The sequence below is a fragment of the Brachyhypopomus gauderio genome, chromosome 11 (genome assembly GCF_052324685.1).
Source record: "Brachyhypopomus gauderio isolate BG-103 chromosome 11, BGAUD_0.2, whole genome shotgun sequence".
NCBI classification, from domain to species: Eukaryota; Metazoa; Chordata; class Actinopteri; order Gymnotiformes; family Hypopomidae; genus Brachyhypopomus; species Brachyhypopomus gauderio.
Window position 1 is genome coordinate 10,773,077 of NC_135221.1, and position 21,867 is coordinate 10,794,943.

At 39.2% G+C, this 21,867-nt stretch overlaps 2 protein-coding genes across 3 annotated transcripts; one reads left to right on the plus strand and one right to left on the minus strand.

Annotated features, from left to right (window-relative positions):
* Nucleotides 1-9,525: 9,525 nt before the first annotated feature.
* Nucleotides 9,526-12,294, minus strand: LOC143527017 (heterogeneous nuclear ribonucleoprotein A0-like). Its single transcript, XM_077021900.1, has 2 exons — nt 11,129-12,294; nt 9,526-9,833 (listed from the first exon to the last, which is right to left on the minus strand). Exon 1 carries the CDS (start codon nt 12,216-12,218, stop codon nt 11,289-11,291), a length of 930 nt encoding a protein of 309 aa, XP_076878015.1. The 5' UTR covers nt 12,219-12,294; the 3' UTR covers nt 9,526-9,833; nt 11,129-11,288.
* Nucleotides 12,295-13,510: 1,216 nt separating this feature from the next.
* On the plus strand, nt 13,511-21,616 carry spdl1 (spindle apparatus coiled-coil protein 1). 2 transcript variants are annotated; one of them, XM_077021897.1, is made up of 12 exons: nt 13,511-13,822; nt 14,253-14,417; nt 14,551-14,727; nt 15,416-15,610; nt 15,984-16,133; nt 17,092-17,190; nt 17,259-17,369; nt 17,460-17,600; nt 17,694-17,794; nt 18,530-18,717; nt 19,318-19,597; nt 21,024-21,616. In XM_077021897.1, exons 2-12 carry the CDS (start codon nt 14,253-14,255, stop codon nt 21,178-21,180), a joined length of 1,764 nt encoding a protein of 587 aa, XP_076878012.1. In that variant the 5' UTR covers nt 13,511-13,822; the 3' UTR covers nt 21,181-21,616. The 2 variants fall into 2 exon arrangements, with proteins under 2 accessions (XP_076878012.1, XP_076878013.1); XM_077021898.1 differs by lacking the exon at nt 13,511-13,822 and adding an exon at nt 13,835-14,166.
* The last annotated feature ends 251 nt before the right edge of the window (nt 21,617-21,867 follow it).

Genomic DNA, 21,867 nt, shown 5'->3' on the forward strand with positions numbered 1-21,867 from the left:
TTTATATGATGTGGTGCCTAATTCAAGAACTAACCAAGGCATGGAGTTGGATGATGGCATCACTTGTAGGTGCTCAAATAAGCCATATGGTTTGGAGTGCAATAACTTGAAGCTGGAGCCAACAATGGAGTAATTGAGAAGGGGAAGAGGCCTGAGCTTGACTCGGCAAAGCTGCGAAAACTCCCTCTTTCAGTCTAATGAAGCTGTTGTCTGGAGATTCTGTGTTGGGTTGGGAGGACGGTGGTGGACGTGATTTGTCATACAATCTGAATCTTTAGGAGCGCTGGGGAAAGACCTCCTCTCCATATGTCTGCTTATTTTGCATCTGAAAGCTACGGGTGGAGATTGGGGTGGGGTTGGGGGGTTGGGGCGGGGGGAGAAGGGGAAGGAAAGAGTGAATTGAGGCACTGGACCGGGATTTCTCTTTCTATAGTTTTTCAGGCAACTAAAACCAATATCAGCATCAGGTATAGAGTATTACTCTCAAAAGTAAAGAAGTGAATGAGACATTTTTGTAGATCTACAATTACGTTGTAGGATGCAAATGCTTTTGGTATGTTTCATACTGTGGAATATTTAAACTAATTTTAGGAGTTGTGTTGTGATGAAAGTTATTTTACCCATTTATTGCTTTCTAAGCACTGTATTAGCTTAACGGGTTTTGATATAAATGAATGTTTTGTTTCAAATTATTGGTTAGCTATTGATAAATGTAAAAGTTGCTTTCATTGTGCATAAACCACAGACAAAAAATCAAATACAGTGAACCTTCCATAGTAGAAAAGTCAAGTATTTAACACATTTAGTGTAATGTGTGCTTTCTGCACATGATGTCTGCTGTAAATGTATGTGTTTAATATGATATACTACAGAATAAAATAGGCCTGTTTCAGGTCTCTTAAATCGATCATAGTTTAGAGTATCTAAACTACATGAATCCTTGACTGAAACAAGAACCACTTGAAAGAATGTGTCTGGATAATAAAAAGGCTGGAAACAATAGCAGGACTTTTGCATTAGGTGTCGCTAGTAGAGAACTTAGACCACCAAGTAATGAAAAAGCACTGGCAAACTATACAAGGGCAATTATGCCAGGACAATAGCATTACTGCTTCCCCCAAGTCAATGCATAGAACTATGGTCTGGAATGGTAATAGTCACTCAGCTTCTGCGTCTTTGAGGACAGGTGTAAAACACGGAAGTGAAAAGGGGTTAAACTCACTCTTAAGATGGTAAGTAGGTGGAAGGTGGTGTGGAGTTGTGGATCATGCTTTTTGTATGTTTCTTTTTTGCTTTTAAAAATGCAATTTTCAAAATCTTAAAGTATTGCTATGGGGGTTTTGCAGAAATCAAAACCAAGGACCATTGTCAGCTACATAGCAACAATAGCAGCACCAACAAAATGGCTCTATTGAACTGTAGTGCTCAACTACATATATAATTTTTTTTCCGATTTACAAATTCTTGATTTATCCAATGTCCAATCAATGTAAACATATAAACTAAAAAAAGAATTTAATGTTTAGCTTGTAACATAGAATACAGCAACAGGACCTGTTGTGAGGTTATATCTGGGGTCTAGATTCGGTTAAATGCAAAGTGATGTCTGCAGTACATAAGGCCATGAACTTGTGACTGTGGAGACATCTGCATGCATTCTTTCACCCTGCCTGTTCTGATATTAGGGTTAATGATATGAGTGCCTGACGCTCTGTAAGAATTTGGAGCGGAGAAAATAAGGACGTCCCCAAGGACCTTTATCAGCGCGGACAACTCTTTTTGATGCAAACACCATGCACAGCGCTCAGATATTCGTGGACATCTGCCCATGCTCATCAACATGCATGGCCTCAGTTTCGGGGTATCTGACCTGCCCAAGCAACAATAGCGAGGCAGTCTGATCTATGGCACACCGCTGCTTCTGCCTTTATAGCCCTGTCAAAGAAGATCTTTTAAAAAACTGGGCTTTAAAGCTACAAAAACTGCTATGAAACTACAAGAACCCATTTCAGAAGGGCTACAGGAGCGAAAGATGTTTCCTCTTCTGTCTTCGACTACTTGCATACACACCATTTCTCTTTGTCATTGTCATTTTATATCTCTTAGTATAAGACGCTGACAGTGAAACGTATAGAAAACTGTAAAATATATAGAGAGTTGTGAGGCATATTGGTTTGGCACATGGGCTTGGCAAGTTGTTGATTATGTTGACTGTAATTACATGACCCCTAATACCCCAATCACCAGATTCTAAAAGAGCACACAGCTGCCCTTGAAAAACCTCTGATCACACAATGTGTAGGTAGGTGTGTGTTGGCTGGGTGTTCAAACAAGCAAGAAGCAGGGTAAATGTAAAGATAAATCATCCATAAGAGGCCTGCAAATGTAAGTCCTTTAAGAAGCTCAATCTCTTTAGTTTTAGTTTGTATGAAGATTAGATCACAATCTTAATTGGGTTCTCTCTGGTGTTGGTTGAATGCTTGTAAAAAGAATTATTAGTCTGTATTCATCTTGCAACCTAAAATAAAATGACCCTATACCCTACATTCATAAAATGGTATCCGAACCGACTACACACTATAATATATAGATGTATTTTGCTATAATTTTGGGATGATTTGATATGATGCGATTTCTCATCTTTATGTAACCATCTTTTAAAAATAGTATCACCTGCAAGACAAACGATCTTTATCGCCCTCTGCTGGAAGAACAATTAAACCTATTTTGATGATCATGTTCTTACAAGCTTGTTTAAGCAATTACATCATTGTTACGAACACCAACTGCCTTTGCAGCCAAGCAGGTCTCACAATCACACCATCACCAGTCACTGTGATGATCACTGTAACAAGGTTAGGCTGTATTAATCAATTAGGAAACTCAATGCCTGTCAATTATTGTGTTTGTGCATGCAATAGTGAACAAACAAGAGTACGCAAAGCATCAAGCATGCATGTGTTTGCAGGAAGGGAAAGGAAAGAAAAAACTTGCTTAATTTGTTTTTAGCAGGACGATGTATTTAAAAAATAATAATAGTTCAATTTGTTTTGTGGTTTGTTAACAATGTATTGGTTAGACAGATCTAACAGATTTGACACCTGCAGACATAAACATGGAGAAATATGAATACCAGACATAAGCAACAAACAGCAAAAAACATAACAACAAAAAACATTACATGCATGAAATCACACACATAAAGCCTGTTTGTGTATTCCTGTGATTAGTGCAGGTAATCAAGGTGTTAGTAATAGCAGTGCTAGGGGATTGGGACAAATGCTAGTGAATCAAGGTGTTAGTAACAGCAGTGCTAGTGGACTGGGAGCATCATACTGATGAAGTCTTTATGTAAGTCACTCTGCATAAGAACATCGGCCAAATGCTGAAACTGTAATCGTTAGAACACACAGAAACGCTTGGTGCAAGCAAGCGACCATCCAAGACTGCACCTCCTAATCCCCATCATTACAGAAACACTGTCAGTGCCATGTTCGTTCTTGTGATCACAGAAACTGGGCTAACGGTTGGTCTACAGTGAAAACTGCGAAAAAAAAGATTAAATACACAACACTAAATAACTATAAGCATTTCACTGCAGATAAGGGTATCACCAAAATATATGATTACATAAATTACAGCTGTTTAAGATAAACAACGAAAGCTGAGAGTTAATCTCTGTTGGAAGTGAGCATGAACATCTATATATTACCATAGAAATAGCACAAAATTCTAGAGTCCTGGTAGAGGTCGAAACGCTAACCGTTAGCTTACATGCTAAACGCTAACAATCACCAAAGAGAAAGCTGCCACTGTACTTCTGAGGCTGACCAAATCTGCTAGGTGAAAGCCTATGAAGTATAAACATTTTCTGTGTTGCAGTGCTGACCTCTTGTGGCGTAATGTGAAGGAGCATATGGGTGTGAGTGCATTTTATAGACGTACAAATTAAATGGATCAGCACAATTTACTTACATTTTTATTATAGTAAAAATAAATAATAATTAGAGAATAAATAGAATTGGTGTGAGATGATACACTAGTCAAATAACTCAAATGTCAAATGTTTCGTTTTGTTGGAAGAGGTACGTATTTTCTTGCCTGAGTGATTTATTCCTCATCGGTCAGCACTACAAATTGCAAATATGTGTTACTGTGTACACCTTTCAGTTTCTAAACATGTACTGTGGTAACCGTCATGGACCTCAGGCTGTGGGACATGTTAGAGTTGTGGGTAGGAGCAAGGTGAACACTGCCATAATGCTCTGTGTCTCACTACAGACTTTATTTAGTTAGAGCTTTTGTTTAAGATTGTGTTGTTAATTTGATTGTGTGAATGCCTTGTTGTTCAATCAATTAATCATAAGGTTATTTAATCTATACCCTTTTTTAAAATGGAACTGATGTTTTAGAAGTGTGTTACCCTCCATGTGTGGATTACCTATATTTCCTAGAGAAACCTGATTGCCTAACAGTATTTCAATACTGCCATTACTAATAGAACAACTCTATTTCTTGAAAGGCTGACAAATGTACCTATACACAGACTGAGAATATTCAAACATGGAAATAGGAATGAGTGAGAATATTTATATTACTGGGAAATTAAAATATAAAGAAAACAAAAGAATACAAATTCTGTTATAAAAGGGAGTATTCGTCACATTTCTATTTTGAAAAAGAAAAAAATATGAAAGTACATAAAATAAGAAATCTATCTACTGCACTTTAATGGTAAAAATCTGGTAAAGTATTGAAGTTTTTATTGATGTTATGAAACGTACTGGTACAATGCGGTATTTATGCACAGTATAACAATACTGGCTGTGATGGCGAGGAATCGTTTAAACCAGGGATGTCAAAGTCAAAAACACAGAGGGCCAAAAAAACAAATTTGCTACAAGCCGAGGGCCGGACTGATTCAATGTTTATTAAAACATATTGAAATGATTGCACATAGCCTATTGAACCAAGACCTAACACAGTGTATATTATTTAATGTTTAAATGAATAAAGCACTATTTTCTTATGGATCTGTCAGTAATTTCAAGTGAAAACATTTTTCAACAGGCAAACAGATAAAAGCAAACTTCCTTCAAAGAAAAATCACATGAAGACACACAGGTTTACCTTTTACCTCCGTGAACATGTACTCTGCCTCCCACCTAGGGTGACCAGATTCCAATTTACCAGATGTGGGACAAAGATGTGGGACAAACTATGTTTGTGTGGGACAATGTGGGACACCAATGCATCGAGATAAAATAGTGTGTAATTTATTTTTTTAAATAATAAATTAAACATCTCTATTCTGCCCCTTTAGCACATAAAATTGCAAATAATAATGTGTTTATATATATAAATAAATGAAACTTAATAAAAATTAAAAAAATAAATTCTGACCTGTATGATAGGGAGTGTTTCACAGTGTGGTAAACGCTAGTTCAGCTGCTGTTACTTTATCTACCCTTGAATCTAGTTTGGGTTTTAGCAGGAACGTATGCATAGACTGGGAAGTCTCCTTTTGAGCTACACGTTTTTTGTGAGTCTCGCATTGTCTGTGTCTTTTCACATCATATTCACCTCCGTGTGAAACGGAAAAATGAATCAAACAAACGTCACAAAAAACTTTACAAGAGTCACCTTGCACTGGTTTCACCCAGGGGTAAATAGTTTCCCAGTCTCTGTTATAGCTACATTTTCGTTTTTTAGATCGAGTCGTGTTTTCCTCCCTGTCCTCCATAGCTGCATGTAGGTGCTGTTCTGACCTGGGGTGGGTTTCCCGAAACGTTCGTAGCGCTAAGTACTTCTTAACCTCGTACGTTTCATACGAGGTTACGAAGTACTTAGCACTACGAACATTTCGGGAAACCCACCCCGAAATGTTCCCGAAACGTTCGTAGCGCTAAGTACTTCTTAACCTCGTACGTTTCATACGAGGTTACGAAGTACTTAACGCTACGAACATTTCGGGAAACCCAACCCTGATTTGCACTGGTTTGTGTTGGTGGGCGTGTCCTACGCCTGCATTCAGCCCGCCCCGCCCCTGATGACAGCCATCACTGCTTTTCCCACACACACAGACATTGATAAAAAAAAAAACAAAAAAAAAAACACGCATTTCAAAACCGGAGTCTGGCAGGCTATAACAATGCGGGACAATGTCTCAATTTGCGGGACACGTGAAAAGTAATGAAATAGCGGGACTGTCCCGCACAAAGCGGGACATCTGGTCACCCTACTCCCACCTGGCTTGAAACCCGTTCTCAGTGTCCACCTTACGTTTAGTCATTTTTGAGAAGGGGGATAGCTGAACGTTGATGTCTGCTCTGACTGCTGATTTAGGTTTATACTTTCGCGAGTGACCATAGTGCGCGACTCCGAATTTTAATGTTGCTTTGTGTTGCAGGTTTGAAAAGTGCTGCAATTTAGGCTAAAGTACTTGAAAATGTTTTAAACTGCAACTACTTCGTTTCACAACAAATATCTGTCTGACTGAACAGTTCTCTTGTATTACGTTAACAAATACGAGCCTTGTAATTCCAGGACGAAACATGAGAGACCGTGAAGACGTTAAGATTGGGGGAAAATAAACAAGCATTAAATAATGTGAATAAAAAGCGAATTATTTCGAATCATTTCGAGTATATGTATAAATATTTAACATATTTAAGTTTAACGTGCTGGAAAATATTGAAATGGACCTTTAAAGTGACGTACAAGTGCTTGAATTCCACCTTATAAAGGTGTATGAACCCTGCAAACATGACTTTGTTCATTGCGCTGGCGGAGCCACTGCGATTACGTCATTTTCGCCGCGCGGACCCTCGCGACGCTTCGCGCTGCAGTGACTTCGCGGGCTACCGTTGCATTGTGGGGAATGTAGTGTTTGTGCGTACAAAACACCATCGGGCGGCTGTGGCCTGCGGGCCGGTTCTAATAGTAATTCAATATCATCCAGGGGGCCATAGATAATCAATTCGCGGGTCGGATCTGGCTCGCGGGCCTTGACTTTGACATATGTGGTTTAAACCATGAGCCGCGACGGCTTGCACGGGGGAAAGAGCAGCCTCGCGCGGTGTCGTGCACCTCTCGAATTTTGTAACTTCGCGCGCGCCGCGCCTCAGCGCAATGAACAATGTCATGTTTGCCGGGTTCATACACCTATACAAGGTGGAATTAAAGCACTTGTACCTCACTTTAAAGGTCCAGTTCAATATTTCTCAGCACGTTAAACTTAATTAAGTTAAATATTTATACATATACTCAAAATAATTCGCTTTTTTAATCACACTTTCAAAACGCCCAATCTTAACGTCTTCACGTTCTCTCATGTTTCGTCCTGGAATTACAAGAGGCTCGTATTTGTTAACCTAAGACAAGAGAACTGTTCATTCAGACAGATATTTGTTGTGAAACGAAGTAGTTACAATTTCAACATTTTCAAGTACTTTAGCCTAAATTCCAGCACTTTTCAAATCTGAAAAAGCAACATTAAAATTCGTCAGGTAAATGTTCATTCCCCTGTTTTTTATTACCACATATAGTTTCGGACAACACTGCGCGGCAAGTATTTAAACGCTTCCGCCGTTCGCGCAGGTTTAGGAGAACCAAATTAGCCTAACCGCTAACGGCTAATAAAATAATTTAAGCAACACCTATGTAAGAGGTGAGTAACATTAAAGCAACGAAAAACCACAGTTAAGCAAATATTACCATGTGGAAGTCAGTTTAAACTCAGAAGAGTGTTTACCAGTATACCTGTCTTTCACTCACACTAGAACATATACTGCCGAACTGAACCGTTTGGGGCGGTCTGCCGATTTTTATATGACTCAAAGAGCCAATCAGGAATAAGCTAGGAAATATCTTCACGCTGTAAAGCAAAATGCATTTTTGTGATTGGTTCAGAGATAATAAAAAAAGCCGTTGCTTGCATTGTGCTTGGGGGGGCAAAGACACAATTTGGGGGGGCAATGCCCCCCTCTGCCCCCCCCTAGCGCCGGCCCTGATGTGGACAGACTGCGGAACATCAAGAGGGACTACGATTTTTAATCATGTGTTATATTTATGTTTAGTGTTAATCGTCGTCGTTTGATCGGTTAGATAATGTGGTGGGTACATATGCAGTGAAGTGAGCTCTCCAAATTACTGATGGAACCTAATTCTACACATGAGGATGCTTGAAATGAACTGATTTATTAATAAAGATTGTCGTTCGGTTTAATTGTGTCGACGTGCAATAGCCTAGTGACATCTGCCTCAGTTGGGGAGAGCCCTCTAGTGTTGGCAGGCAGGGAAGACGAAACCATTTGTTTTAAAGGAATGGCTTAATCACGATACCATTTCATTGTGTAATCGAAGTTGTTTCCATAAATGGATTATTGATTTGGATCACTTTACCGAGATGTATCTAATTAGGCAAACCTATGGCAAACTAAATATTTAAAAATAAATAAAAGGCATCAAATGCACTAACGTCACATTTCCTGTGGCAAAAATGTTTCGGTATATACGTTTTTATTTGAAATGAAATTAATTACGTAGTTAACAGCATTTGAAAGCTCTTTTAATCGCCTGCACAGAACACACAGGGCCTGCATAGGATCAATCAGACCCAACAATGACATTAAGTCACAAATCAGGATAGCTCACTGCTTGGTAAACACAAAAAAGCCTTCCTTTGCTAGGCAGGAAATTCACACCTAATGTGTCTAAAATATTTAGACCAAGGTGGAAAAATTGTGTAAGGGTGTTTATCAAACTACATAGAATTAAAAAGACAACCCAGACAGTGCCAAACTGACCAGTGGGAGGCTTCTTTAAAACATCAAAAAGCATCACTTTAAATGGGAACAGTATTTCACTGGACACAGTGACTGCTGCTTTTGTGAACTATAGTTTAAAATTTCCCATAAAATTTGCATGGTCAAGAAAAGACTGAAACTGGCAACCAGACATGCTGTACAGCAGTCGGCTAATTTAGCAGCTACTCACTTGTCGGACAGGTCCTTTGTTACAGATGAACGACTCCTGTACTGTATACAAATTATGCACAGCAACAGATGGACTACAGTCTTTCACCTGTACACCTACCTACAAGGTGTTGCTAGTGCAACAGCTGGTGAATGCATGGCCTGTAACTCATATGGAAGGAAGCATTTGTATGTACGGTATGATGAGAAATCTCATGAGTTTGAATTCTTAAATTCAGCATCATTCAGTAAGCAAATATTTTGATGGTGCAAAAATGGAGTAAACAGTGATGCACTCCAAGGCCCCCTACTGACCATTACTGCCCCTTTAAACAAACCATCAACCATGCAGCTCTGTTGAAGCATCGAGGCAAAATTAACCGAGCATTGGACAAAATGAGCTACCCCTTTACATCAATTCCCTGTAGGAAATGAACCAGCATATAATTTAAGAAAGTTTGTGGCGTTTCCAAACACAGGAGGCACACGCTTACAATTCCTAACTCATGAAAAGTTTTGTTGGTTTTGTTCCAATGACGTATGCACTTAATTTACCACAAAACATTAAGATTTTTATTTTTGATATAAAAGCACACTTGCAATTCAAAGTCTAAAAGTATCATTTATCAAGACAATTTACCTTAAAAGCAGTACCAAACATTTAAATAAATCAAGCAGAGTAATTTTCTCCAGGTACCTGCAACATTGGCAGTGTTGAAAACAATTTAAGAAACACAGGCACATTACTCTGAAGTCCATCATATTATTTTCAGTATGAAAAGTATTATAGTGCAGGTCCGAGTTCTTGTGTGTTGTAGAAGTCCATGGTCACAATTGATGAGCGACATCAGTGACTGCCTGGGAGGAAGACAGAGGGGAAAATGAGAAAATTGGTAAACCACACCATAGAAAATACATTAATATACTCAAATTAAAATCTTCAGAATGCAATACATCAAAAACAAAAGCCTTAAGCAATTCATGCCAAAATTCATACTATGAGCACAAGTGAAAAAAAGTCCCTGAATGTGAATACGCACCATTTGGATTTGATCCACCGTTGCTAATTATGGCTATTCAGAAATCAAAATTACATAACTATAGAACAGAGTAATACTTGACCAACACGTAGTGAAGACAGGTTGATTACATACCTAGATCGCAGGATGATATCCTAATGAGATATTTCAGTCATATCACAATCGAACCCAGGTACTGAACAGGTTCCCTGTATAAACAAACTTCTACGGCTATTTCGAAGTACCGGAATAACTGAAACACCTAAATATAGGGATCAAAAGTAAATATAAACCCGTAGTTGTTCATTGAATGCATAGTGGTATCTCGTTAGTTCTTCACATACCAAAAGACATCAAGTCCCCTTGCACATTAGCATAAAAATCTTTAACCTAATTCAAGAACTAAAAGGGACGAAATATAGCGTAAAGAACAACTAAGTTACAGACAGACCTCAAGTGGCCGTCCACGTCAGCCAAACTCCTTCAAAAGACTAAAATTAAGCTGTCGTAAATTTTTTTTATTTAAAAAGTAACATACATTTGCATATCAGTGTTTAACAATGTGTATGTTCTGCAAACAGGGAATACAATACATGACAAATGCTAGAAGTTTGTACACAGCGGATAACTGAAGTAGGGTGTCAAATCAAAGCCTTCCCCGCGTTATTTCACAAAAGTGAAAAGGCATTAAACGTAAGATAGTAGAAACTGTTCTGCCAAACCCGAAAGAATGGAAAAGGTGGGATTTACAAAGGCGAACGACTGAGCGCAAAATGATGTAAACAGCACCAAATGTGCTTTAATCTCACCGCCCAGCAGTTCTGGCAGAAATAATAATAATAAAAAAAACAATTCGCCTTTAGCTGAGAGAATTAGCTTCTGTTGACTAAGTCTAAAACCGAATGGACTGCAAACACGTTAACAACACTTGCACGAAAAAACCCGAATCTAAAAACAAAAAAAAATGGGGGGGGGAGGAAAAAAGGTCAAGCCAAAGATATTATATATATACACCTTCAACTTGAAACATAAGTAAAATCGATGCTGACCGGGCAAGAACATGTCCTACAACAACCAAAAAAAAAACGAAAATGTGGTCGAACAAGTCAGGTTTCTCGGAAGGAATCTTCCTACCTGTTAAGAACTGAGGTCTTTAAGGTAAAGATTCACAGTGTCCGCCATTTCTGAAAGGTGTTTAGCAGAGACCGGATGATTCTGCCCAAATGTGACTTCGACGAAATATACGGACAGTCTCTCCCGAGTGTCTCTCCTACCCCCGGTTCTTTCTTGTGTTTTAATAAGCCCCTCCATAGCCGCCCCGCCCGTATCCAGCAGCCCCGCCGCGAGGGTAGGGGGCCCCGCTGCGGCCTGCATACGTGCTCCCGCCCTTCATGGGCCCGTACCCGGACGACTGTTGGCCGTATCCGCTGCCGAAGTCACTGTAGCCGTTCCCGCCACCGTAGCCCCCCATCTGATCCCCGTATCCACCGCCGTAGCCGCCTCCGTAACCCCCGCCGTATCCTCCTCCGTAGCCGCCGCCGCCGTAGCCGCCCTCGCTGCTGCCGTATGCCCCCGCCCCGTAGCCGCCCCCGTAGCTGTTGTACCCGCCTCTCCCGCCGCCGAAGCCATTTTGATTCCTACCCATGCCCCTTCCCCCTCTCCCCCTGCCGCCCCGCGGTCCGCCGGCGGCCTGTATCTCCTGCCGGGTGAGCGCCTTCTTCACCTCCACCTTGTGTCCGTTTATGGTGTGGAACTTGAGCACCACCGCCTTGTCCGCCGCGTCGTTGTCCTCGAAGTGCACGAAGCCGAAGCCGCGCTTCTTGCCGGTGTCTTTGTCGGTGATCACCTCGGCCTTCTCGATGGCGCCGAACTTGGAGAAGTACTCCCTCAGGTTCTCCTCCTCGATGTCCTCCTTGAGGCCGCCGACGAAGATCTTCTTTACCTTGGCGAGCGCCTCGGGTTTGCCCGCGTCCTCCCGCGCCACCGCCCGCTTCAGCTCCACGTTCTTCCCGTCCACCACATGCGGCCTGGCGGCCATGGCCGCGTCCGCCTCCTCCACGCTCGAGTACGTGACGAAGCCGAAGCAGCGGGACCGCTGGAGCTGGTCGTTCTGGACGACGACGCAGTCGGTCAGCTGCCCGTATTTTTCGAAGTGGGCGCGGAGACCCTCGTTGGTGGTCTGGACGTTCAAGCCGCCGACGAAAAGTTTGCAAAGCTGGTCCATCGTGGCGCGCGTGGTAGTGCGGAGTCGACTTTTTTGTTCGAGTGTGGAGCGGCGCAGTGGCGTCCTATAAAATGTAGCGTAATGACGTCATGACGTACACGCGTTCAGGAAACGAGCACACACACACACACACACACACACACACACACACACACACACACACACACACACACACACACTCCTTCAGTGGAAAAGTCTTTTGTGTAAACGAAAAAGGGGGGTGGTTTGCCAAAAGCAATCACTGATTGTTATCGCTTGTGGACTATGGTTTTCGTCGTTGTTTCGCATTAATGACGTGAGGAATTTTTTTAATAAAGGTCCCACAAATTCGCACTGCAGTTTTTGTCGTTTGCCCATTCAGAAATCACATTTTCAAACAACTAATCACGGTCCTACGGCCGTTTACACGTTTTGTTTACCAAATGCTGTAATTCTCTAAAATAATTAAGTATGTGCTACAAAAGCAAAATCTTGTATTTTTTACAAATATATTAAATATTGTATCAAACAATTCACCGTTTGATCAGTTGTGTAAACTAACAACCAAAAAGCTAATTGTCATTATGAGTTTGATACCGGACAGTGTGCATGTCATGTATCAAAGGCCGACAAGCATAGCAGTAGGGAATTTGTTCTTTTCTCATCAGAAAAAGATACACTGCGCATTTTGGTTTTTGTAGTTTGCATTTGAAGATGGTCTTAAATTATATTTCCTGTCGTTATATATATGGGAGCAATTTCTATTAGCTGTCACCAGGGGCAAGAAAAGAATCTTCAAAAGAATTTCGGTAGGATAAAAGTATCAGATCAAATAAAACCACGTTTTCAAAACACAGCTAATTTCCAGAAGATGTAACATAAAAGCCAACCTACAATAATAAATGCTGTAAAGCATGAATAGTGTATTTTATTGTGAATGAATAGTTTTCTATTGTGAAGGTAGAACAACTCAATATGCAGTTGCATAAGGAGAGTAAAAACAGAGAATAGAGTTTTCTCTTGAAGCTGTTTAATTAACAAAACATATATAATGTGCATAACAGATAAAAACACTGATTTGTGTTAATATATAATTTCTGTATATATTATGGGCAATACATATCATGGCTATCTTGAAGTCTGGGAATTGTTCTAATGGCATAAAATGTAAACTAATGTAGTAAACCACGTTCTTTTTGCCTTTTCATTTTATGTAAACATAACTGAAGGTTCTCTTTATTTCACACTTAATTGAACCCTGGAAACTGCAAATAGCTACATTAAATACAACACAAAAATCAGAAGCACAGAAGACAGTGACATACTGCCCACACTAGCGGGTAAGAGCAACGTAATGTCAGGCCTATGCTCTGTGGCTGCTTATATGCTTACATATCGTACGCTATATGCCAAAGTCCGTAAGATATGAAAAATATACACTGTCAAAAATTACTGTGAGAGGGGACCATCTTCAATAGTGGAGTGGAGTTGTGTTTTTACCTCCGGCGCGATAGGGGGCGATAGCTAGTTAATGCAGCGGGCCAGCTGCGGCTTGAGACGCGCGGAAACTCAAATAACGCAATTCAAACTTCTTCAGTTAGAAGCGTAAAGATCAGGCGAAAAAGGTATTTGAAATTATCACCAAAACCCGTCCTAATAGTGAATTTCACCTCCTTGGTTTGTAGTGTTAAATAAGTAATGTGCAAGTAGCTATGCAAACTACCTGCATTTCTCTAACGGAAAAAAACTGAAAACATTAGCTAGTTAGACTCAACGCATTAGCTGAATACTCGCCAAATTTATAATCATTAACTAGATGACATTATATAGCTAGCTACATTAAGTTATAAAACTAATTACCTATGCCACTATTTTCTTAGCCTGTGTTAAACCCAGCCTGTGTTAAACCTAGTCTTAGATTAGGCCCTCATAGACATGATCTGTGTAGTGTGATAATACTAAGGAACTGGTATGTGATTGTACTGTTTAGTCACTGACAAAATGCTGAGGTTCTACAAAATATGTTGAGTATATTAAAAATACATTGTGCAAAAGATGTCAGTTACAGAGGCAGAGATTGAAAGGTTGCGAAAAAAGGTGGAGGATACAGATGAAGCTCTTCAGAGAGCCGCACAGTATGGACTTCAGCTCTTGGATGACAAGATGGACCTGCAGAATAATTTGGAGGAGCAGCGAATTGAGATGACCGCTGTAATTGAGGTAAGATTTTACACAGGAACTTTACCTGTGTTAATAGATCCCATATTCCAGTCGGCTTTGATTTTTACAGTTCTGGCTAGTTTCTGAGTTATGGTTTTGTTCGAAATCCAGTTCAAATGTATAATGTTCACAGGGCTTGGAGCAAGAGAAATACTCACTGCAAAGGGAAGTTGAGCTGAAGAGTCGCATGCTGGACTGTGTTCATTCAGAATTTGAAATGGTTAAAAAACAACAGAAATATCACTTAGAACAGCAGCAACAAATGTTGGAGAGGAACCATGCAGTGGAACTAAGTGACTTCAAGAACAAGGTCAGACCATAACCTGCACAAATATCGACCTATTCTACAGTTGTAAGGCTGGACACCACTGACGGTTCAAATTCGAGTAAAATTCTTACAACGCTTTGAAATATTACATTAGAAGTAAAATGTTCTGATCTCATAGCATTGTGATTTGATTCTGATTCTTTCAGTTTGATTGTTTTTTTTTTTTCTTCTATCTTTTTTTAAGAATTATTTAAAAAACGCACAAATGTTTCTGTTGGAATCATTCACACATAAATATAATACTGGAATATAAACCAGTACACCAAGATGGATTTAGTGGCTTGTACCTTTGCACAGTCTGAAAACATTATGTACATCTTTTGATCAAAGTATGAGCATGTACTTGACAGTAGAGCCCTGACAAAACAACAGAACTGCACAAAAATATATTTGAATCTTTTCTGATATTTTAAAATCAATGCTAATGATTAATCACCTTTAGATAAATCTGTCAAAAAGTTCTGTGTTTCTTGAACCTTGTTGATAGTTATATTAAGATGTAAAAAAGGAAAAATATAATTGGAGACTTTCTTTTGCATCAACGAGTACCTTTACAAAGATTCTAGACATATTTTATATTTGTATCTTATGTTTCACATGTTCCAATATCAGTCCTGGATGGTGTTTAAACATCTATTTAGGTGAGTTCACTTAACGCATGTTTCTGTAGGTGGAGAAAATGAAGGCTGACATGGAAGCGGCTCAGCTACTTGAAAAACAGTTGAAACACAAGTTGGATGTGCAGACTCAGGCCTTAAGCAGCACAACGGAAGAGCTCCGCAGAATGAAGGAACATTCCCACGACACAATGTCCTCGGAGATTCTAGAGCTCCAAGTACAAAAGATGGACCTGGAATCATCTTTGGTAAATCCAGTTTTTTATTATCTTGGGGACACACATTGTTTTTTTTATCATATGTTTTGTTTGTTTTTTGTTTGTGTTTTTTCCCCTGGTACATTACCACTATCTCCTTGGCCTATAACCAGCAAGTGGTGCTGTGAGCTTGCTAGGCAAACAGCTAAGTAGCAGACTTCCAGACTGAAGAGCTGCTGTGATCAGCCACTAGAACTAGTATGCTCAAGAAATGTATTAAAAATATAACTAGGCTTTGATCCTAACAGTTTTATCTGGATGAACATCCAATTAGCCCAGTGCAATGATAGTAATGCAGAACACTTGCAGAGGGCTACAGGCAGGAACATTGATTTTTTGGAGTGGGTAAATGTCTTTCTTTCAGGCCGTCTTTAAGCAGGAGCTTCAGGAGTCACAATACAAAGAACAGCAGCTGCAACTAGCTAACACCATCCTCCAGAGGCAAGTGGAGGCACTCGTGGATGCTAAAGAAGAAAGGGAGAAAGAGGTTGTTTCACTTTACAATGCTTTGGAAGTAAGTTTTTTTGGTTAATTGTTAAACGTTCTCTGAAACCTTCAGACTGTCCATTTGTTATCTTGTATTCACAGCACAACGGTACTAGATATGTATTGTTTTTGATGGTCAGCAAGAGTTCTTGGATAAAGAAAAAATGTTCATAAGGAGTATACCAAAACACACACCCCCAAGTCAGACAGAAACCAGGAATCAAAAAGCTATTATATAGTTAATTGTTGTTGAAATTAAAGTGATGATGACACCAATGGACATTGTTATATGTGGATGGGATTGTACAAATATTTATATTTTATTATAAATAATTATACCTTTTATTAAAAAAAACTAAATGAGCTAGGCCTACTTTATTCATGGATTACTCTGCCACTCACTAACATTGTGCAGCCTCTCCATCAGTATTACAATTATATCAACGTAACAATATAAAATATAAATTAATGTTATTATATTTAATGTTAATGCAAGTTAATGCAAGCTTCCAAAATCACAAAGTTATCTGGCTATCTGTCTGAACTGGCTAGCTCACACTATTTTGTTTTGCTTTTGGCATTCTGTATATAGATCGCTCTGAATTCTTGCTTTATCTGTACTGTGATGCGTCAGTGAGACACACTAAAATATGATGTGCTTGTTATGTTTCAAATTCAAAATCGTAAATTGATATTTTGGCAAAAGGAGAGATCAGAGAGATTGGAGAGCTCAGAGGAGTATCAAATCATATCCTTGAGGAAAGGCTGTGTAACAGTTGTTAATTAATGACTGTTAAATCATCGCAAACTATAGGCTCAACTGTGGCTCATGGTTGAGATTAGAGATGGAGTTTAATTATGATATACAATAATTGTTTCTTTAGGGTTTAAAAATATTGCAAGAACCTAAAGAATATGGCTGAGTACAAGACATTTTTAAAATGCAATCTAGCATTAAACGCATTGATCTGATATCTCACTCATAGAAATCTAGGGAGTCTAACCAGGACCTTCAGATCCAATTGGACCAGGTGTTGCAGCAGGCACAGGATCCAAACAGCAAAGGCAACTCCCTTTTTGCCGAGGTAAAATCTTCCAACATTACTCATAGTCTTGTGTTACAAAACATCTGATCAAACTGCACTTTTTACAGGTGGAGGACAAGCGTGCAGAAATGGAGAGGCAGTTGATCAGCATGAAAGTGCAGAACCAGTCTCTTCAAAAGCAGCATGCTTTCACCAAACAACAGATGATTCGCATGAAGGTAAAAAAAAACATTACTTTTTATTAACCATGAATCTGTTTAAATAATGCATTTGATATTTTTCACTGTAATGTTTTTCTGTTCTGGCAGGTACAAATATCTAATCTTATGCAGCTCCACGGTAGTAGAGCTGACCCCGCCCAGCTCGAGCGATTGCATTTCATGCTGTCAGAGAAGAACAGTGAGATAGAATCCTTGAACAGGAAGGTGCAACAGCTGGAGAAGTTAGAGGTAACGTTTGGCCAAAAATGTATTGACTGATTCCTTTTTTTTTGCACTGAAATTATTGAGAGTAAAATGGGAACCGTAACTTCTTATCAACAGACAAATGAGGATCAGACCTCAACTGGTTCATGCAAGACAGTGGAGTTTGTAGACGAGACATATTACACAGACCTTTTAAAAATACAGCTCTCAAATTCAAAGTAAGTGACAATCTCATGATTAATTAAGATGTCTTGAAGTATTTTTCCATCCTATAGAAAGTTGCTGTCTATGCAGACGTTCAGTGAAAAATGTATAAAGACAATCTATATTGATCTCCAATTTCCTAGCATCAGTCTAGCCTTTGGGTAAAAAGATTTGATGTTAATATTTATAGATTTTATAAATAATTATTAACAACTTGCCCTATTTCCAAGTACCCACATTCTCACAAGTTTGTGACTTGATCATAGCTTAGTGAAGTGAATAGAAGAGACTGTTTGCATCTATTCTTACTAGACACTTTATTATGTACACCTGATTTATAGATGCACTTTATGATGTAAATGTATATTATAGATTGTAGCTGATTGCATTGTAGTGGCTGATGTGTTGGTGTGAGTGTATTGGGAACAACAGTATTGCTGGAGTTTTGTTGGTGTCCCTACTTGCTGTATGCCTACAAGATGCTTCTAATTAGTATTCTTGTTTAGGATGCTAGTTTTGGGGGGGAACTGGTAGATGAATGGCACCAAACTAACCACAATACCTTGGTTGTCATGGCTGTCACATGGCAGTAGACATGGCTTCATGTTGCTGCCTTTTCAGAATTTTTAAAATAGGTTCATACCTTTTTGTTTTTGCTCTTTCGTCTGAGAGTTGACTAGATTCTTTGTCTTCATTGTAATTTTGTGCAAAGTTAAGACTTTATGTGCATTTGTTTATATATTTTGTAGGAAAGTTGCAGAGGAGCTAAAGGATGAGTTGTCCATGGCTAGAATGAAAGCTCTTTCTGAGAGTCAAAGAGTTCTCCAGTTGGAGAGGAAATTTTTTGGAGCAGAGAATGCCCTAAAGCAAGGGCAGAGTGATAATGTCAAGCTCCAAGTGAAACTTGAAGAACTCCAGATGAAATATGAGCCTCATGGTAAATAGATAAACCTATATAAAAATAATGGCAGAGATAAAAGCCTTTGCATTTAAATGGATTAAAGTTATCATCGTGTTGTATATTTAGTACAGTGTTTTAATAAGTTTGACAAAGCAAATTGCTTTTCCATAATCATTTTGGAATACTGATTTAAACAATCTAGACAACATTTACATACAGAACAATAGTTATCTCTTATACTTAAATTCAATACAGGAAGTGTTTGTGTAGCAGTTTGTGTAGTTTTCACTTATAAGACGAATTTTGAGCAGGAAGATTTTTGCCTTTGCCTACTAGTAACATATATTTTCATACACTTTAGTGTAGCCGTTGGACGTAGACATATGTTTAATGACCAAAATCAGAACCCGTGCAATTTCTGATTTGAAAATGCCCAACCTTCCATACAGTTCAGTTTCAGAGTTGCCTGTGCAATCTATTTTCATGCATTTGTGTTAAACCCAGAGAATTCTGTCTGTCTTTGATTAGCCAATTTAATGTTTTCTTACTTGTACTGAGTTAATAGAAATGCCTAGTAAGTCTGATACCAGTAATCTGAGTCAGTATATGGTTAGTAATGGTGCATTCTGTCTTCAGAGGTGAATAAGACACGAATTCAGAAACGCAAACGAGAGAAATTTCCAGAAAACCTTCCTGAAGGAAAGCCAGACCAGAGTGTGGATGCTCCTGCTCTAGAGAGTGAGCCAAACAAGATTTCAGACATTGCTGCAGAAACCCTTTCTTGTTCAAACAAGAACCTGGTTGTGGACACTGTACGGTCAGCACAAGCCCCTGACTGTAGCTTTCCTTTGTCTCGGGAGAACAAAAGTGTCCGCATTAGTGAGGATGTCCCGATCTCAATACCCACTCCCCCAAGGTGAGTACCACCCTCAGTCTGATGCACTGCCCGTAGTACAGATTAGTGTACTTTACACTAATTAGTGTACTTTGCACTAATCTTACTCGCCACTTAATTGCATTGTGTGTGTTTAGAGTGACTAACATTCCACTAGTAAGTTACTGCATAATAATATTTCAAGGTTCCTATGGAATATTAGCCCACTTTCCACTGTGGGCCAAACCTGGTGCTTGAACTTGTTTCTAGGATTCCTTGTCCATTTCTGTTGAGCTGAGATGGGTCTTACACAAGGCGTCATTAAAACAGCTTCATTCTTACCTGCAAGACATTTTCTTTAGGTGAAGTAGCGTGCTGTGGCAGCCGCATTGTTTTTCATACATGCTCTGTGTCCACCTAGCTTCTCTTTGACAGTGGCATCTAAAAAGGCCAAAAAAGAATCTAAAATGCATCCGTGTGCAGGCAGCTTTATAAGCCTAACAACAACGTTTCAGTAATTACAAAGCAGTAGTGTTTAACATTATTATAAAATATAGTTAAGTTTTCAGAGCTTCAAGCAGCATTTCACTTGGAAGAACATTCATTCTGTTATTTACTTACAAATACTAATTAGTTCTTGGTAAAGCAAAGTGCAGGGAATTGCATAATAAGCATAATGTGTGCTAACATGAGCATGGTCTAAATGGAATGGTAATCATTATTTTTGTTAATATATGTAGCTAGAAATGTAGCTAGCAAGCCCAGTTTCTTTTTGCTAATGCTTCTTTTTGCAAGTTATGTATTTGTTACATTTTATCTTTTCTTTTTAAGGGGAAAAAACTGAAGACATTTTAGAACATTTGAAAAGCATGTTTATATAAAAGCTTGGAGGCAGGTGAAATTACTGCTGCATGCTGTCCCAAATTTCCTCTGGCATATTTAAGTTGCCATATTGCCAATTGTGATTTTCACCCCAATTGGAATTAGTCCTCCGCATTTATCCATCTGTATAGTGAGAACACACACACTAGTGATCGCTAGGGGATGTAGTGCGCACACACACACACACACACACACACACACACACACACACACACACACACACACACAAGTGATCGCTAGTGGGCTATGGTGCACATGTGCCCAGAGCAGCCCTAGCTCCAGCACCCAGGGAGCAGTTGGGGTTAAGTGCCTTGATCAAGGTCACTTCAGTCATGGCTGAGGGCCTGGGAATCATACCCAGGACCCGCCAGTCACAAGACTGGTTCCCTAACCACCAGTTTAAATTGTTAAAATAATACTAATCCCTGTTTGGAAAAGTGGTTATGGGGGAAATGTATGTAAATTTCTATGTAAAAATTCATACATCTTGCGAATACAGATGATATCAGTGTTTTTTTTTGATAAATAAGTAGATAATGCTACAGTGGGTTTGGATAAATACTATGGTGGTTTGCTTTGACTGCAGGTCTTCAGCGTCCGAGTGCAGCAGTCCAACAGAGCGCCATGTACTTAAACAAGATGAGGAGAGAAGGAACTGGAAAGCTGAAAGAGCGAAGAAGAGCCAAGCTCCTGTTCACATTGATCCCAGCAACACAATGGAAAGACAGTGTGCTCAGCAGTAATGTAAAATTCCCATTGTGTAGGGACCAAATACATGTATAATGATGACTTTAAAAATCATTTTCTTTAACACTTTAACTGTTTACATATATTTATTAAAGAAAACACACCAAATTTATTATTATACACACCAAATCTATAGCTATTGGTTGCCAATTCTTTTCAGTCAGTTGGATGTACTGGGAGGATAACTGATGGTGTCTTGTACAGCTGTTTATGGTGGTCTCCTTCACCTGTTTGACCTGTTTCAAAATCAGTGAGGTAATATTTGTGTGTATATTTTATGTATGTACAAATGTATATGTTTCTGTTTATGCAAAATCTCTGCTTGCATAAGCAAGTGCATTTCTAGCATTTTTGTATATTAAAGAAACATCCAGCTACCACCTTTGATACATCACATGGAAGAGTCCAATAAAAACAAACATGCAAAGCCAACAGGATTCCAGTGGAGCTTTTCTGCTTGTATTGTTGGTAGTGAGTATGATTGGCTAGGCTGGGGCAAAGCTTTACACAAGAAACACCTGTCAATCAGAGCCATGAACTACAATGTAAAATGGGAAAGTGGTCAATATCTGCATTTTGCAGAGATTTTGGGTGGTGGTCCACTGGGAAAACTGACCAGAGTTCCAAACTTTCTCCATTTGGACAGTATGTCTGAAAATGCATTGTATGTGCATACATGTGGA

Coding starts and splice junctions, on each gene's coding strand:
- LOC143527017 (XM_077021900.1), bottom strand. CDS start 12,218: ATGGACCAGCTTTGCAAACTTTTCGTCGGCGGCTTGAACGTCCAGACC.
- spdl1 (XM_077021897.1), top strand. CDS start 14,253: ATGTCAGTTACAGAGGCAGAGATTGAAAGGTTGCGAAAAAAGGTGGAG. Junction 17,191..17,258: donor GCAACTCCCTTTTTGCCGAG/GTAAAATCTTCC, acceptor CACTTTTTACAG/GTGGAGGACAAGCGTGCAGA. Junction 18,718..19,317: donor GATGAAATATGAGCCTCATG/GTAAATAGATAA, acceptor TTCTGTCTTCAG/AGGTGAATAAGACACGAATT.